At 39.1% G+C, this 19,882-nt stretch overlaps 1 protein-coding gene across 2 annotated transcripts in view; it reads right to left on the reverse strand.

Annotated features, from left to right (window-relative positions):
• Nucleotides 1-19,882, reverse strand: part of TRPC7 (transient receptor potential cation channel subfamily C member 7) — a gene marked incomplete at both ends in the record, with an annotated part of 178,874 nt that overhangs the window by 67,205 nt on the left and 91,787 nt on the right. For both annotated transcript variants that reach the window (XM_081316764.1, XM_081316763.1), the window contains one exon: nt 2,094-2,258. In XM_081316764.1, coding sequence (XP_081172890.1) covers nt 2,094-2,258 — 165 coding nt within the window. The remainder of the gene's footprint in view (nt 1-2,093; nt 2,259-19,882) is intronic.

A 19,882-nucleotide genomic window follows, 5' to 3' on the forward strand; every position in this document is an offset into this window, starting at 1 on the left:
GACAGGGAAATTGATGGCAGAGGTAAAATTCTAGAAAAGCAACATATCTGGAGTAGACCAAGTTGGGGAAATATATTCTGGAATTTTATAAACCCTCCCAACTGCTCTCTAAAATATAATGCATGAAGCAACTTTAAAAAGCAATAAAGGGAAAGGGAAAGGTTTCCCCTGTCCAGTCATGTCCAACTTTAGGGGCAGGGCGCTTCTATTTTTCCTAGCCAAGGGAGCCAGCATTATCTGAAGACACTTCGGTTGCCACGGGGCCAGCATGACTCCACACCAAGGCACAAAGAACGCTGTTACCTTCCCACCAAATTGGTACCTATTAATCCAGTGGCTTTGGCTTGCTAGATGGGCAGGAGCTGGGGCAAGTAATGGGAGCTCACCCTGTCTTGCAGCCCTTGGGTCTCAAACCTGGGCGGTCAGCTTGCCATCTGAGCTTGCTGAGCCATCTTCTGAGCCATCACGACCCTTAAAAAGCAATAGTAAAGAAGTAATCCAGATCTCATCTGATAGTGTGGGAAGAATGGTTGTGAACTGAGTGTGCCAGAAAGTGAAGGAAAGTCTTCTTCTAGTCTAGTGGTAGGTGCTACAGCATCAAGAAAGGCCCAGAGAACTGTGCTGAGCTTGAATATATAACAATAGGGGCATTATTCTCTTTTAAAAGCAGGATTACTAGTATCCAAAGTCAGAGCTAAGCCATTCAAGAAGAGCATTTGGAAACATCTCTACCGCCTGGATTAAAGGCTAGAATTCAAATTTTATATCATACTGCATGTAGTTTATTCACTGATAGACCCAGTATTCTGCTCTTCCAGTTAGGTTTTAAAAGTTAGGCTGTGGGAAGCAAAGTCTTAATGAATGACAAATAGAAGAAGATGTGTTTTTCTGGTGGTAGCATTTCCCCCTGTCCAAAAGAAAGAAAATCAACTTTACTTACTTTCAGAAATACCAGCTGCTTAGGAGGAACTTTCAAAAGAATTAAATGTCACTCAATGTCAGTTCAAAAGCCTGATGGTGTCTGTGAGGATGGCTTTTTAATGTGTTCAAAGGTTATTACAGCTTCCCCTTAACTAGCCCCAGCTTTGAAGGATGATGAAGCTTTGGTCAAATCATTCCTTTGAAGCAGATTCATGCTTCAAAGTAAGGAAAGCAATTCAGCTACTTTCAAAGAATTCTGCAGCCTTTCTAAGCATTTTGCAAATTCTTGGGTGAAATCTGATATTTAAAATCTGCATGATTTAGTAGCCCAAGATGAATCTCTAAACAATCCAGAAGATGATGCCAGACTAACAAGCACAGAACTAAACATTTACTATTTTTAACAAGGAGCAGCAAGGCTATGCATATTCCATTTTCCTGTCAGCTTCTTTCTTTGTGGCATGCCTATGCTTCTGCATTTCTGCCAGCCTCTGCCAGCCTCTGCTAGCTAACCAATACTATCAGCAAGCTGATGATGTTTATCCTAAGCATGTTTAAACTCAGCTACTGATGAATTACCTCAGCTGAAAGTTGGTTCTAAGCTTCCACTACTCTTTCTGTGAAGTAATACTTTCCAAGTTTCTTTTGAATTTCCTCTTACCTCTTTTTGTTACCTTTTTTTAACCTCTTACTGCAGTTTATTTTTTTTTTCATTTTAAACCATTAAACATTAATGTAAACCAATTAAGATAACTGTGAATTCGTTTAAGACAATCTAGGCTCTTTGGTAGACAATATGTAGGCTGCTATACCACCCAGATCACATCCCTGCTACCTCTGCCTTAAAAGAGATGCACCAGGAATATATATATATATATGTCTCTCTAAAGAGTTTACCATCCCAGTTAATTTCATCCAATTCTACCCCCAAATAGAGCAGTTATAGATATTTTGATCCGTCTCCAAAATAGCCTACGGAAGAATATTTTTTTAATTGAATCTTGAAACTTCTCAAATTGAATCTAGGTTGTCTCAGATCTTGGCATGCAAGCCTAAATGCAAAACAATTTTCATTTGTGATTGAACTGAAGATCTTGTCATTTGCATCAAGTTGGGGATATATCATATAGGTAAATAATGATAAACAAACATGCACCTTAACCAATCTGTACCTTACTGCAGGGAGCTATCCAGTATGCTATGGCGAGGAATGGAAGGCCTATGGAAACTCCGAAGACAGCCAAGAATTTCACAGCAATTGACTGCTGGCGTAAGCCTGAGAGGTTCTCATACCACATGGTGAGCAATTGTTGCTGACAGTTGGGATGGGCAACAAACTGCAAGAGGAAAATCAAGGTAAGGATTGCTTGAAAAGGAGAAGAATTGTGTAAGTAAGCAGTGCCCTCCCCCACCCTAGCCTCTGGAGTAGAGATAAGACAAATGGTTAATAGCCAAAATGACGGGATGAAAAAACAGACCTCATGAAAAATATTACGTTTCTCCAAAATGGGTGCAAACAAAATGCATAAACATTAGGTATCGGAAGGAAGTAAGTAAGTAAGTAAGTAAGGAAGGAAGGAAGGAAGGAAGGAAGGAAGGAAGGAAGGAAGGAAGGAAGGAAGGAAGGATTCTAAGCATTCAGTCCTCCTGTCAATGGAGACTTACTTCTTCAGCTCTACATGTCAATAACTTGAGCATTTTAAATTGCCATCTCATACCATGTTCCCATCTAAGATATTAAGTAGAGTACGTAATTTAAGTAATTTTCTATAGATTTCATTCCCAAATGCATCTGGCTGTCTATTCTTGACTCAAACTTTCTTAATTATCTTCATCTAAAGTGTCCATTGTGTAACTTAGCATTATGAAACCAAATTGCCGTTGTTTTCTTAGATACAATCACAAATCTAAATATATGCCTGATTCTGTGACCTGCCTGTATACATGTTAACAACAACAACAAGAAAGTCAAAATAATACAATAGAGAAAAATGGCAGTACAAATATAAAATTAGTACTATCAATGATAATAGCAGTAATAAGATAATGTATATTCAAAACTAGAACAATAGTGCAACATGCTTTTTAAAAAATGCTTGAAATAATAAAAAATGGTATTTATCTAGTGCTAACATGCCTTGATAATGTGGAGGCTGCCCATGAAGACTCTTTGACAGTTTTAGCTGATCCAGAATGTGGTTATGTGAGCCATTGTGGGCATGCTATTGTGTGTCCATGTACCACCTCTGCTACACAATCTGCACTGTGCACCATTAGAAATCCAACTACAATTCAAGGTGCTGCTTGTCTCCTGTAAAGATTTTAATGGTGAATAGAATAGAATAGAATAGAATAGAATAGAATAGAATAGAATAGAATAGAATAGAATAGAATAGAATAGAATAGAATAGAATAGAATAGAAAATAGAATAGAATAGAATAGAATAGTATAGAATAGAATAGAATAGAATAGAATAGAATAGAATAGAATAGAATAGAATAGAATAGAATAACAGAGTTGGATGGACCTTGGAGGTCTTCTAGTTCAACCCCCTGCTTAGGCAGGAAACCTATACCATTTCAGACAAATGATTGTCCAATCTCTTCTTAAAATCTTCCAGTGTTGGAACATTCACAACTTCTGGAGGCAGGTTGTTCCACTGATTACTTGTTCCAACTGTCAGGAAATTTCTTCTTAGTTCTAGGTTGCTTCGCTCCTTGATTATTTTTTCATCCATTGCTTCTTGTCCTGCCTTCAGGTGCTTTGGAGAATAGCTTGACTCCCTCTTCTTTGTGGCAACCCACTGCTATCATGTCACCCCTCGTCCTTCTCTTCATTAAACTAGACATACCCAATTCTAGCAACCGTTCCTTATATGTTTTAGCCTCCAGTCCCATGATCATCTTTGTTGCTCTTCTCTGCACTTTTCCTAGAGTCTTAACATCTTTTTATCATTGTGATGACCAAAACTGGCATAAGGGTCTGTTATCTGTAGGACCATCTTTCTTCTATGATCTCTGGCCCTCCTGCAATAGGTAGACTCAGCATTGGTTTAGATCATATCTCTCTAGCAAAGCCATGTGATCCATTGGATCATCTGCTGCTGGAATAGCATCTTCCCAAAGATCTGAGCAGATCTGAGTCCTAGCCCTGCTCTCTTTTAGATGAACCCTAAAATCTGTCTTTTTCCCTAGTAGTTGGGTTACGATGAGGTATAGATTCAATGTGCATATGATTTTGATTGACTTTTTATGTTTGGAATCTGTATGAAGTCATTCCAAGTGGGTGGCCTTCAAATGTGATAAATAAATAAAGAAAACAAATAAATATTGACAAAGAATAGGTGGGAGCTAATTGTTGGTTGAATTATCCTTAGGAGATAGCAGTGTTTTGGATTTCCCAGTTCATGTGTTAAGTTTAAATAGACCACAGGTGTACAGCAAAATCTGATGGCCCACAAAAAAATGATCATCAGACCATGAGAGTAAAGCACATAGAAGAGATATTTAGCATTTTTAAAAGAAAAACATATGCAGATAGACTTCAGCTTACAACCATTCATTTAGAAACCATTCAGAGTTACAACAGCACTGAAAAAAAGTGATTTACTACTGTTTTTTGCACTTACAGCCATTGATCACAGTCATGTAATCAAGATTTGGGCACTTAGCAACTGGCATATATTTATGATATTTGCAACATCCTGGAATCATGTGATTGTCATCTGTAACATTCCCAGATGACTTCTGACAAAGCCAATGATTTCTGGTCAGAATAGTTATATATTGTTTGTAATACCTGTCTGCCAATAGTAATTTTGGAAAATGGGATTGAGAAGGAGTCCCTGTGGATTTTACTCCATTAGTCATTACTGACTATATGGGGTAGTGCTCATCTCCATTTCCCCAGTTAAGTGGTTAGCATGATGTCACGAAGTGCTGTTTTTACTGAAGTGGTACCTACTTATCTCGTCTCATCCTAGGTGGGCAGGAGCTAAGCAAAGACAGGTTTTTATCCCATTGCAAAATGATCGGTATTGTTTGTCTGCCAATAGTAACTTTGGAGAAAGGGATCCAGAAGTGCTACTTAATTAATGTCCTGCATTTGAGCTTCCAATGACATGAGACATCTGGCTGGCCAATTTGAGAATGGAATGCTGGAAGAGAAGGACTTTTAGTTTGATCTGCTTGTGTTCTCAGATACTTAATTGTTTGGTATCAACCTATGGCTTCCTAATGATAAAATTACAGCAGCTTCACAACGGAATTTTATTCCCTAAGATAAAAGCATCTCTCTTTGAATGATTTCCCATAAAGTGACTGATTCCCAACACAGCATATAATGTTCTCCTGATTGTTAATCATCTTTCAACAAGATTAAAGATAAAGATAATGAAAAGCAGAGATAAAGGAAGTGTTATTATCATAGTTTATTGTATGTGTGGGAAATGAAAGGAGATTAAGGCTCTTCAAGAGGCAAGAAAATAAAAAGAAAAGCTGAAAGAAAAGTGCAGAAAGGCAAAAACCCCTGGGATGGTATGACGCATCACCACATAAATGATTTGGAGTGAAGAAAGGGATTCTGAATATTTGGGAAAGAAGCAGTTTGATGCTGTGAATTGATTGCAGAGGTGTTGACTATAGTAAATCCATCACTAATAAATAAAACAATAATATTTATGTATTTTTGCACTGCATGGCCGTCAAGGGAGTTTTGGATATTGATTTCAAAGTCACAATGATAAGTTATCTTAGAAGAAGACATTGTTGTAATTACACAATGAAAGGGCAGATGGTGGCTTTTTCCCACAGCTAACTTTTCCTATAACACTAGGCTTAAAATGTGAGCAGATTCTCCTGGCTGAGAAATACTGCCATGGTCCTGGCTGAGAATTTATTCTCAGGCAAGGAAGATCATCAAAATATGGCACTACAGGAATCACAAAGAGCCCTCATCCAAGAAACAATGGGGAGGTAATCAAAGTCCACCAATATTGACCTTAGTCATTGTGATTCAGACTTTAAATTGAAGAATGTCCACCCATTCTGCAAGAAGATCACCAAACTCAGACACCTGGTCAATGACTCAACCTACTCAATCAATTCCTCAGAACAATTTCTCCAATGCATCAAGCACACCAAGATCAACAAGCAAGAAATTATGGTCTTCTTCTTCACCTTGATTGACATTGACCAGACTAAACAAACCATATGCCACCTACTCACCAAATACCCTACCAACAAAGATGATGCCATTACAGAACACTCCATGTCCATAGAAATCATCATGAAACTCCACGATCTGTGCCTCAATACTTACTTCAAGTTCAACAGGAAATGTACAAGCAAGTAAAGGATACCTCGATGGAATCACCCATATCAGGCCTTACAGCAGAAGCAGTCATGCAATGACTCAAATCCATAGATCTACCCTCCATCCAACCAAAATTCTAGACATGCTACATTGATGACAACTTTGTCATCATAAAATGCTCCCTATTGAAGAAACACACCATCTACTCAATAACATATTGCCTGGGATCAAATTTACAAGTGAAGAGGAAACAGACAACAGACTCCCATTCCTCAACATTGACATAAGGATACTGGACAATGAAGAACTGGAAATCCACGTCTACTGCAAACCTACGCACACAGGCCAGATCCTCAGCTTCACAAGCAACCTCCCCACTGCAGCACCATAACACTAAGAAAAGCAGAAGAGAAATGGTTGCTTGACTTCTTTGTCCATAATGGCTATCCAAAAAACTTCATATTCCGAAGCACAGCACCCAAACTACACCACACTACACAGCTGACTGCCATGCAGAAACTAACCCTTGTTGTTGTTAGCTGCGAAGTCGTGTCCGACCCATCGTGACCCTATGGACAATGTTCCTCCAGGCCTTCCTGTCCTCTACCATCTTCTGGAGTCCTTTTAAGCTCACGCCTACTGCTTCAGTGACTCCATCCAGCCACCTCATTCTCTGTCGTCCCCTTCTTCTATTGCCCTCAATCTTTCCCAGTATTAGGCTCTTCTCCAGTGAGTCCTTCCTTCTCATTAGGTGGCCAAACTATTTGAGTTTTAGCTTCAGGATCTGGCCTTCTAAAGAACAGTCAGGGTTGATCTACTATAGGACTGACCGGTTTGATGGCCTTGCAGTCCAAGGGACTCGCAGGAGTCTTCTTCAGCACCATAGTTCAAAGGCCTCAATTCTTTGGCGCTCAGCCATTCTTATGGTCCAACTTTCACAGCCATACATTGCAACTGGGAAGACCATAGTCTTCACTATATGCACTTTTGTTGACAGGGTGATGTCTCTGCTTTTTCGTGTGCTGTCTAGATTTGCCATGGCTTTCCTCCACAGGAGCAAGTGTCATTTAATTTCTTGGCTACAGTCCCCATCTGCAGTGATCTTGGAGCCCAGGAAAATAAAATCTGTCACTACCTCCATTTCTTCCCCATCTATTTGCCAGGAATTGAGAGGGCCGGATGCCATGATCTTGGTTTTCTTAATGTTAAATTTCAACCCAAGTTTTGCACTCTCCTTCTTCACCCACAACAAGAGGCTCTTTAGTTCTTCTTCACTTTCTGCCATTAGAGTGGTATTATCTGCATATCTTAGGTTGTTGATATTTCTCCTGGCAATCTTAATTCCAACTTTTGATTCATCTAGCCCTGCCTTACTCATGATGTGCTTTGCATATAAGTTAAATAGGCAGGGCAACAGTATACAGCCTTGCCGGACTCCTTTCCCAATTTTGAACCAATCAGTGGTTCCGTGTCCAGTTCTCACTGTTGCTTCTTGGCCCACATATAGGTTTTTCAAACTAACCCTACCATACTCAAAAGGGGTGTTGGAAATGACAGCCAGAATTCTCCAATCCCTAGGAATAGCAATAGCCCACAAACCCACAGCCACATTCCACCAGGAATTATCCAGCACCAAAGACAAGATACAGAAGGATGAAAGAAACAATGCAATATGCAAAATCAACTGTAACAATTGCAACCAATTCTACATGGGACAAACAACACATCAATTAAAAACCAGGATCTACAAACACTGGCTGGCAATCAAATGCCCTGATCCTAAATCCTTCATCTCTACCCACGCTGACGCCAAACAGCACCAGTTTGATTGGAGCAGCACTAATATCATCGGCCATGCTGCCACCCGCCACACTCGGGAGTTCAAGGAAGCCTGGCACTCCACAAGCAATTCCATCAATAGACACATTGAACTACAACCAGCCTACGAACCCCTCAGAATCCAAATCAACCAGACAGCCAACCAGAGCACTGACCCTCAACCAACCCATGCAAGCCCCTCACCCCCAGTTCTCCTTCCAATGACCCTGTCCTGATGTAATCTCCTCATCACAAGACCCACCACAAGTCTCTCTCTGATGACTCACACATGACCTATCACAAGACCCTCACTTGACACACCCATACCTGAAGTCCTTATAAACAGAAGAGCACTTACACAGACTTCCCCTAAATGCTGCTGAAGACTATCCTGGTAATGAAACATTTGGAAACCAACCCACAAGCTCAGAGAATGAACCTTCACCCTCATCCTACACTCAACCTACAGATATTCACCACTATTGCAATATCACTATTACCCAGGTAGAGAGCCAGACAGTGTGGTATAGGAGTGGAAGCAGAAATTTATTTATTTATTTATTTATTTGATTTGTATACCGCCCTTCTCCCTAAGGACTCAGGGCGGTGTACAGTGACATAAATAACAGAATGCACAAATACAGATATTGAAAACAAATTAAACCCTAATTTTGCCCAAATGCAGAAGATAGTTATCTTAAAACAATAATTAAAACAGAACCCGTCAGACCAGACCGGATTGCTCAAACAGATATGTTTTTAGGTCGCGTCAGAAGGAGTGAAGGTCGGGAGCCATCCGGAGCTCAACCGGTAAACGGTTCCATAGGTCAGGCGCGCTCACAGAGAACACCCTCCCTCTGGGAGCCACCAGACGGCATTCTCCGAACGGCGGAACCCTTAGGAGGCCCTCTCTGTGGGAGCGCACTGGACGGAGGGACGTTGACGCTGGCAGCAGGTGATTCCTAAGGTACTCCGGACCCATGCCATGTAGGGCTTTGAAAACCATTACCAGCACCTTGAATCTTACCCGGAGGACAACTGGGAGCCAATGCAGCTCACGGAGTAGAGGTGTAACATGGGAGTATCGGGAGACTCCCAACACAACTCTCGCGGCTGCATTCTGTACCAGTTGGAGCCTCCGAGTGGTCCTCAATGTTTTTGTTATATGGATCAGATCAAATTCAGATCAAATATTATTACAGTCCTAAGGCCAAAAACAAAATATTGAAAAAGAGGTATTACACACACACACACACACACACACACACATTAGTGAGAAACAGCTAGCATAACCAGCTCTATTTAAGGAACAACATTGTGCTGGAAAGTTTGAATGATTTGTGACAATTGTATTTGGCTGAGATTGACAACTTCCAATATTTGTGGTAGGCTCAGTCTTCCAATATTGCAAGCCTTGCACTTTGGCCTAAAATATACCATAAGCACTTCATATTAAGTCTTTGCTGTGAAGATTTCTACAAAACCTGAACCCTTGCTAAATTGTGATGTCAAACATTATCCTGCTCTATCAGTTACCAGTAAGAACTTTATTCCATCTGAACTCAGACTTTATTTACAACAGTGTTTTTGCCTAACAGATTTATGACACTGACTTTAGAGTCCAAGGCAGTACTTCAAGAAATAAGTAGCTGAGAGCATTTACCTTCAATCCCTAGCATAATCTCAGCCTCCCTTCAATCTACTACTTCAATCTACTACTTAAGATGGACCATAAAGTTTTCTTCCCCATGAAGTTTGGATTAGTGGAAGAGACAGTGCCATGAGGATGCTATATATAAGGAAGCTTCTTTCCTCTTTTGACACACACACACACACACACACACACACACACACACACACACTATTCTATGTTTTGAGGATATCCATAGTGGGTGATTCTGTTGCATCTGATACTGATAATTCTTGTGTTAGCTATAGAGGTGCCAGCCTTCTTTGCTATATAAGGATTGTGACTTGAATAACTGAACTATAACACTGTGCTACTGTGCTACATAATCCTTTTCCAACACTATTATTCATATTAAATATTTGTCAAAATAGCATACTTCTGATTGAATATCAGAGTGACTTTGTACTCTCTTGTATGCATTAGCTCTGAAAGAAGGTTAAATTAGAAGTCTGCTTGACACTTCTATATTTACAATGTGACAATGGCAGAGAATATGTCTTTAAAATATATAATTTGTACTTAAAAACATTGGAAAGAAAAGAATGAACTGGATCTAAAATGAGCTCAGGCCAACCATTTGTCCATGCCATGCAGCTGAAGATCAACTTTTGAACACTGGTTGTTGTTGGTTTTTTTCTAATGTTCTAAACTGCAAGTTCAGTGGAACCAATTCTTCAAGGGCTGGTATCTTTTTTACTGGACCCCTTTTAGTAGATGTCTTTCCACTGAACAGGAGGCTATACTACAAGGACTGTAAAATCTTCTTTTGTTCAATTGTTTTATTTTTACTTATTATTAAATTCATTTGCCACCCATCTCATGATTCGAAGCAACTCTACGTTCTACAAGGAGAATCAGTGCTGACATAAAGAGATATAGCTTCTGACTGAATATGGGTTTTGTGTTCTTGTTTTTTACAACATTTCTTTTTGTTCTGCTGTAGAAAAGCAAACATGAAGGAACATGACTTTGTGGTATGGAACTCTGATTGCACCCCAGATCTCTTGTCCTTGAACAAAATAGGTGATGTGATTTCTTTTTTCCACATGCATTTTCTATTCCATTATCATTAATATTTATGTATGTATATTTTCAGATAATAATAATAATAATAATAATAATAATAATAATAATAATAATAATGATGATGATGATGATGATGATGATGATGTTGGAAGGGACTTTGGAGATCATCTAGTCCAACCCCCAGCTCAGGCAGGAAACCCTAAGGTAAAGGTAAAGGTTCCCCCGCACATGTGTGCTAGTCGTTTCCGACTCTAGGGGCCGGTGCTCATCTCCGTTTCAAAGCCGAAGAGCCAGCGCTTGTCCAAGGACGACTCTAGTGGCCGGCATGACTAGACGCCAAAGGCGCACGGAGCGCTGTTACCTTCCCACCGTAGTGGTCCCTATTTTTCTACCTGCATTTTTACGTGCTTTCGAACTGCTAGGTTGGCAGAAGCTGGGACGAGTAACAGGTGCTCACTCTGTTACGTGGCACTCGGGATTCGACCCGCCAAACTGCCGACCTTCTGATTGACAAGCTCAGCGTCCTAACCCACTGAGCCACCGCGTCCCATATCAGGAGGAAACCCTACTGTATACCATTTCAGACAAATGGCTGTCCATATAACAAAGACAATATTCTTGAGTTATATTTGCACAATACATTGACTTTTTTAAAGCAACAATTACTACCTGCTCAGTGTTATGGTGCTTTTGCACCAGAACGGTGCAGAATGGTGATCTGCATTATTTTAGTAGCTGTATTATTTGCTCCTGTCCCTCTTTCATGAAAAGGAGGATAAGCAAACCTATTCCAATAAATGAGCCAATCTTCAGGGGATTAGGAAAACAAGGGAAAAGGGTGCAAACTTTCTGCTAGTTCTTGCAATTATTTACACTCCATGACCAATGTAGTGAAAATTTCAAGTTAATGGGACAGATAGCAATCTGTTTGAACCCACTTGCCAAGCTTTAATAATGGAATCACGAGAGTGTGGGAGGGGGAGGGGGAGGGGGAGGGAGATGTTCCTGGACAACTGTGTATTAAAATACATAGAACATTTATTAATTTTGTCTTCTCCCAAACCCAATTCACACCTTTACTATTAATTAAACTGAAATCTGTGACAGAGGGAAGTGCTTAGTCTTTTATGATGAATTAAGAACTCTTGCCAGCTGGAGAAAGCTGGAGTCAGACTCCTGAGAGCACCAATTAGTTAGAATAGGGGGGGGGGATGCACTTGGCATCTACAGTGAAGGTGGAAGTGATGAGTGGACACTGCCACTGGGGATCTACTGGCTTCAGACTAAAATAGAGAAAGAAAAATCCATTTCATTTCTAACTCAGTTGCAACTTACATGTAGTACATTTCTCAACATAAAATCAAGGACACCATCTAAATATAGTTGAGCGTGTTTATGTCTTATTTGTTGCTGTTCAAGCAGGTTTGATTCAGTTAAGGTGACTGCAGTGATACATACCTTTCTGTCAATTAGCTACTTTCCTCCTGGCCCCAGATTCCCACACCTCCAACTCAAGATAAAAGTATGAATGGAAAGACAATTCAACTACTTTTCCACTTTTATTCACTTGCTGGTGGGCTCCCTTTGGGCCATGGGGGGTGGGGGTGGAGCAGGTGAGCAATTAGCAGTGCCAAGAAGATCACTGGTGGCATCAAGTTGTGATGTGCATAATGATGGCCAGCAATCATGCTCATCCTAGATTTGAATGAGGGAGTTTAAAAGAAAGCTGGCAAACTGTGCTTTAGGACACAACAATGCCCTTCAGCCCTCAACTCATTTTGTTCTATGGCTGTCTTAAGGTCTGACACATTTCTTGTGGGTGTTGAGTTTCTCAGATTGTCCAGAAATGCCTGCTTCCTCCAGCATCTTTCTAGTTGTTACATTTACAGTATGTTCAATATAGCACCACACCTGCAACTTTATCCCCACCACAAGCCTGTGAAGTAGATTAAGGTGAGAGATTGTGCTTGGTCCAAAGTTACTAGTGACCTATCTCTGAGGATGTCCTTGAACTTAGGTTTTCAGAGTCAAACATCTTTCTCACTATTCCCATACCAGTCAGCAAAATGTCTTCCTCTTCTCCAAAATGGTTTTTATCTGTATGTTTTATGACAATGGAAAATTAACATAGCTAAACAATATCCTCAGTTTCTGAAAGGACTTCTTTAAACTGCTGGATGTTCCTGTCATAAGTAATGCATCTACATTCAGATACTTGATAGAAAGTAATTTCTCATGTGATCCTGATACTAGATCAGGTGTTATCAAAATAAATGGAATTTGCATTCTTTGGATAAAAGAACATGAGAACATTGCTAATAATTCTTTACATAGAGTGGGCAGGAGAAATATGTATAATGATTGTTGTAAAAACAGTTTGTAGTTAACAGTTTGTAGTTAATGCACAGCAGTCTCTAGAATTCCTTCATGATAGCTTAAGTTTTCCACCATAAAATATGTTTATTAAAAAGTCACCAATTCTTGCAGCTTGTTTCCTTGTCTAAAATTGTCAAGCAGGAGCCTCACAGTATTTATGGGAAGAAAGGTTGATGCAAAAAATGAAAATGTGTTCACCTACTATTCCTCTTTCTTGGCTTGTTGCAGTATGACTAAATCTTGGTGGATAAACTATTACCTTAAGAAATTTTACAGTTATGGCTGTGTGAAAATGTAAGATATATATGTATATGCATATGTACTGTGTATATGTTTATGTGTATGTGTACATGAATGTGTACATGTATATGTATATGACTCAGCATTTCATCCTACTCAAGCAGGGGATTGGACTAGAGACGTCAAAGATCCCTTCCAACTCGATTATTCTAGGTTATATATTACTGAAGAAAATGTTTTCCCCTTTTGTCAATTGAAGTACAAAGACACTTCATTGAAAGTTTAAATCTGTGCAAAGCACAGTTCTAAGAGTAAATAATACTAATTAGATCCCTGGACTGAGCTATGATTATAAAAAAATAGTTTGATTTGATTTGAATTAGATCCTAGACTTATTAGTATAATATCGGTATGTGAAAAATATTTATCCTGTCCTAACCTCTGACTTAATTTATTATTATTGTCTTAACTGTTCTTTAGGAAACCAAGGAGAACTCTGGGAAAAAGCAGAGGAAGAGGAAAATCTGTGAGATTCATTTTATGTTGCCGCTGTCTGTGTTAAGCAAAGCAACAAAGGTATAGAAGTTTCAAATTCATCCTGAAATCCAGGAAACATCCAAATTTAGCTACAGCTGCTTGTCCAGGAATTTTGTGTTAGAGAAAAATGGTGAAGACAGCCCGCACTGATAGTTTTCAGAGTATATGCTTCATGTAGATAGTAGGATGCTTCAGTTTGGAAAGATTCTGTCTGTAGGTGGGAACAATAAAGAACTCAGCTTGGAAGAATCACCATATGTCTTTCCTGGTTTATGAGCCTGACAGCTCCTAACATATTAAATATGTTTTGAATAGTAGACACATTGGTAGTAAGTTACAAAAGTAACTTACTCAAGGTTGTGAATTATTTTTTTTACTAGGAAACAGGCTATTATGGTGCTAAATTTTCTTTCAGGGCTTTGCTTATAAATAGTAAATTAAAGGATCAAGGGAACAATTCCTTTTGACAAGTAATAAAGTTAGCTTCCATAACTAATTTTTCTATGAGCAGTAAATAGTCATTGTTACACTCTTTCCATATGCAATTTCTACTGGACCAACCTATATTTGGCATGCATATGAAATATTGGTTATATCTGGCAATCATATACGCTGCATTCTATATTCAGAGCTATTTGGATATGTAGTTAATAAATCCAGGAAATAAATTATTAGTGTCAGACATGAATTTCAGAACATATAGTTGCTTCCAATAGGAGGAAAGCAAACATTCAGGCGTTTTTTATTTTAACTTAACTTTCTAACTTAAAAAAATGTGTGCAATTACCCTATTCCATTATATTTGTTCCATAAAATATAGTGGTTTTTACTGTAAGATTGAATCTTGGTCAGTCACCGACTCTCTACTGGGATACTTGGTTTGGGCATTGAAATGATTGATGGGAAATGGCCCCCTTCTCAGTTAACAGGAGTGCTGATTTACTACCAGCTTATAAAATACTTAGGAGTGGAGGGCTTGGCAGCATGAGGAAATGACACCCAATCAACACCCCAATCAGCCAATAGGAAGGCACCACATAAACACAACTCACAGAACAGACCAAAGCATGTATTCCAGTAGAGAGAAATTCCCTGAAGAATTTCTTAAGTTTAAGAAAATATACTCTGCCAAAAATATTAAACTAAATGATAAACAAAAATGACTTAATGTCATTAGGAAGTATTGTTGATGATTCTCTCATCTATTTTTTTTTCTTCCATTCATTTGTGTCTGATTTTTGGAGCTGCCTGAACAAATCTCCATAGTTTTCCTGGCAAGAGTTTTCAGAAATGGTTTGCCGTTTCCTCCTCTTTAGGGTTAAGAGAGAATGACTGGCCCAAGGTCATCCAGTTGGCTTTGTGGCCAGGGTGGGACCAGAATTCCCAGTTTCTAGTCTGATACTTTATCCACTACACCAAACTGGCTCTTGTATTTCTCTTTTAAGACTATACAAAGATTCAGTTTGAAGGCATTCTGACCAAATCTTCAAAACAGCTTCTTGAAATGCATGAATTATTCTGATCAAATCATTAGATCATAAGTAACACCAGCTGCCTGCAATTATTGCAGGTTCGCATCCCACCAGGCTCAAGGTTGACTCAGCCTTCCATCCTTCCGAGGTAGGTAAAATGAGGACCCAGATTGTTGGGGGCAATAAGCTGACTTTGTAATAATGCCACTTGGGGGTGGTGGTGAAAGCCCTAATAAGCAGGCATATACATAGAATGAATAGAATGAAGGCTAAGCACATTTGATTTGTGCTTAGATTGTAAGCCGCTCTGAGTCTTCGGATATATATATATACAATCAGCCCAGGTTCGAATGTCAGATAAAGGGTATGACTGACTGATGAGAACATAAAGAGTTCGAAATGGCCATATCAGCCTCCCAAAATTCTTTATTAGCAATTTGAATAATTTGCACAAATAATGAGCTGTCATAGTTGACTATATCCTGTGGATAAGCCTTGAGACAGGCCAAAGCAGGAATGAAAGAGTTAATTAGCAAGGTGCTTTCAAAAAGCCTTGACAAATACTTTATATATATATATATATATATATATATATATATATATATATATATATATATATATATATATATATATATATATATATATATATATATATATATATATATATATATATATATATATATATATATATATATGGATCTTTGGTTATTCGGGTTTTTCCCCGCGTAGAACTAAAGGTGTAGGTGCAACGTTTCGACGGAATCGTTGCGCCTACACCTTTAGTTCTACGCGGGGAAAAACTCGAATAACCAAAGATCCACATACAAACACCCGCGAAAACGTCAGAAAACACACACACACACACACACACACACACACACACATATATATATATAAATTTTAAATATATATATATATAAATTTTATATATATATATATATATATATATATATATATATATATATATATATATATATATATATATATATATATATATATGTGTGTGTGTGTGTGTGTGTGTGTGTGTGTTTCAAATGTTAACTATTTAGATTACCTTGCTAGGCCCCAAACATGGAGCAAATCTTTATTTCCTGTTTTCAGCCTATCTTGAAGGCCATCGAACAGGCTGTAGTCACACTGGACAGTTCATATATTTGTGTAAATTACTAACAAAGAATTTAAAGGGAAACTGAGATGCATTTCTGACTCTTTAGTCTTCATCAGTCAGCTATACCCTTCTGAGATTCGAACCTGGGCTGATTGCATACACTGCCTTGTATGCAATCAGCCCAGGTTCGAATCTCAGAAGGGTATAGCTGACTGATGAAGACTAAAGAGTCAGAAATGCATCTCAGTTTCCCTTTAAATTCTTTGTTAGTAATTTACACAAATATATATATATATATATATATATATATATATATATATATATATATATATATATATATGTTTTTGTAGATTCTCGCGGGTGTCTGTATGTGTAGGTCTAGAGTCTCGGGTTTCTTCCCGCGTTCCTTTCATCTTCAGAAAGTTGTGGCGACGTTTCGACGAAATCCCATCCGTCATCATCAGGCCGGAGTATTCCTCCTGCTGCTTTCAGGAGCAATGCGTGGTCTGTCTGTTCCTTTCCTTTCAACTGCCGGTGGGGCTGTGTTCCGACTGGGTGGAGGCGTGGCTGCTTTCTGATTGGGTGGGGGTGTCTTCCGACTGGGTGGAGGCGTGGTTGTCTTCTGATTGAGTGGAGGCGTGGCTGTCTTCTGATTGGGTGGATGTGTGGTTGTCTTCCGATTGGTTGGAGGCGTGGCTGTCTTCTGATTGGGTGGGGTGTGTTCTGAATGGGTGGGGTTTTTTGTTGTGTCGTAATATCCTGAGTGTTGTGATTTGGTGTCTTGGGGAGTGGGCTGTGTAGTGGCCTCCAGAGCTTTGGCTTGGCTCCGAGTTCGAGGACCCGCCATGCATCTCTGGTATGGGTCAGTCAGGTTCGTGTGTGCATTCTTCTGCTTGGGTGATAGCACTTTTGCTTGACTTGTTCTATCTTCTGTGTGGGAGAGTTTTTGTTCTGGGTGTGGATGACATAACATACCTAACATAACATAACATAACATACCTAACATAACATAACATAACATACATAACATACATAACATACCTTTCCTATGCCAATGTCGAGACCTAAATATAAGACCAAATTGTTTCAAATTGAAATTCCACATCAATACCACTTCAACCAAACGCATTCTAAGAAGAACAGAAAGGGCATTACTAAGAAATGAACTCCACAATAAAAGATTTCAATTAGACCAAACAAACAAGGACCTACTAACATTACATCTCAAACTCAGCAACATTATTCACCCAATACTATGGGACAAAGTGAAACAACTGGCGGTTTGGAGAGCAGAAACAGAGACCATCTATAAAAACAACAGACATTCAAAGAAACTCAAACAATTAGAGAACTACAACAACCAAACAACCACACCACAACAACATCTAAAACAAGTAGTGCATAACATCTCCCACAGAAGACTAACAACAGCAGAAACAAACGTCCTAGCAAAAGGTTTCAACTTCGCTGTTGCACCAAAGAAAATTCCCACAGAAACCATCATATGTGGAGTGGAAACCAGCTTAACTAAACTCAATACAGATGAAGCAGACCAAGTCAGACATGAAGTCACCCACATCCTATGCACAAGCAAACCACCCAAAAGCAACCTAACAAAAGAAGAACAAGCAGCATTGCAAAACCTAAGAAAAGACAACAGCATAATCATACTACCAGCAGATAAAGGCAATGCTACAGTGGTAATGGACACATCAGACTATGAAGAGAAACTGTCCAACTTACTCAAAGAAACTACATACAAACCTATATATACAGATCCCACAACCTATCTAGAAAAGACCACCAAGAAAAAGATAAAATCAACTTCTATAAGCCAAGAAATCCAACAAACAATCATTCCTAGGGAGAAGTCATCCAGATGCCCAAAACTATATGGCCTCCCCAAAATACACAAAGATGGAATCCCACTAAGACCCATAGTAAGTTCTATAGGCTCACCACTACAAAACTTAGCTAAATACCTAGCAAAACAATTACAACCTCTAGCAGAAATGGCAGCTTCATATGTCCAAAACTCATACCACTTTATAGAATTAGTGAAAAATCTACAGATAGACCAAAAAGACTTGCTAGTCAGCTTTGATGTGGTATCACTATTCACCCAGGTGCCAGTCCAAGAAGCTTTATCAACAATAAGAAGCAAATACCAACCACCTAACCATATTATAGAACTAGCAGAACACTGCTTATCAAACACATACTTCATACACAGAGGCCAGAGATACAAACAAATAGAAGGCACACCAATGGGATCCCCTCTATCACCAGTTATCGCCAACCTTTTCATGGAAGAATTTGAAACTAACGCTCTAGAAAAGACTACAAACAAACCAAAACTGTGGCTCAGATATGTGGATGACACCTTCGTGATCTGGCCCCACGGAAGAAAGGAGCTAGAAAACTTCCTAACACACCTGAATAGCCTACATCCCAAAATAAAATTCACCATGGAGATTGAAACAAACAACCAGTTACCTTTCCTGGATGTACTTATATACAAAAAACAAAACGGAACCCTAGGACACACAGTCTACCGAAAGAAAACACACACCAACCGTTACCTCAATGCGCAATCACATCATCACCCAGCACAAATAAATTCAGTAGCCAAAACACTAATAACAAGAACCAGACGCCTTGCAGATGAAACACATATACAAATAGAACTACACACCCTGACAGACATATTGACAGCAAACAAGTTCCAAAAAAACAAAATCACCAATATAATTCAGCAGCAGACTCCGAAACAGAAAAACATCCAAGAAGAAGAACAGAACAACGGACGAGCCATCTTGCCCTACATAAAAGGAACAACCGACAAAATCAGTAAAGTACTACGCAAACATAACATCAAAACCGCATTTAACACTGACAGAAAGATATCAACCATCCTGAGAAATCCCAAAGACAAAATAGAACTGGAAAACCAGGGCATATACCAAATCCCATGCGCCTCCTGTCCAGCAACATACATCGGACAGACTAACAGAAGAATAGAGGTACGTGTAGAAGAACATAAGAACTCAGTACAGAAGAAAGATCGCACATCTTCACTAGTACAACACATAAACACTACGGGACACAACATCAATTTTGAAGGTACAAAAACAATCGCCAAAATAGAACATCTCAATAGCAGAATAATCAGAGAAGCCATTGAAATAGAAAAACACCCAGACAGTATGAACAAGCGAGACGACACCTCCCGCCTACATGCCATTTGGAAACCAGCATTGATAGACAAACGAATTTCAGCAAACAAGGATTTAAAAAACCAACAAACAACCCCAAATGCCACCAGCCCCAGCAAGACTCATCCACACCCAGAACAAAAACTCTCCCACACAGAAGATAGA

This window comes from Vipera berus (genome assembly GCF_964194415.1).
Source record: "Vipera berus genome assembly, chromosome: 2".
Lineage (NCBI taxonomy): Eukaryota > Metazoa > Chordata > Lepidosauria > Squamata > Viperidae > Vipera > Vipera berus.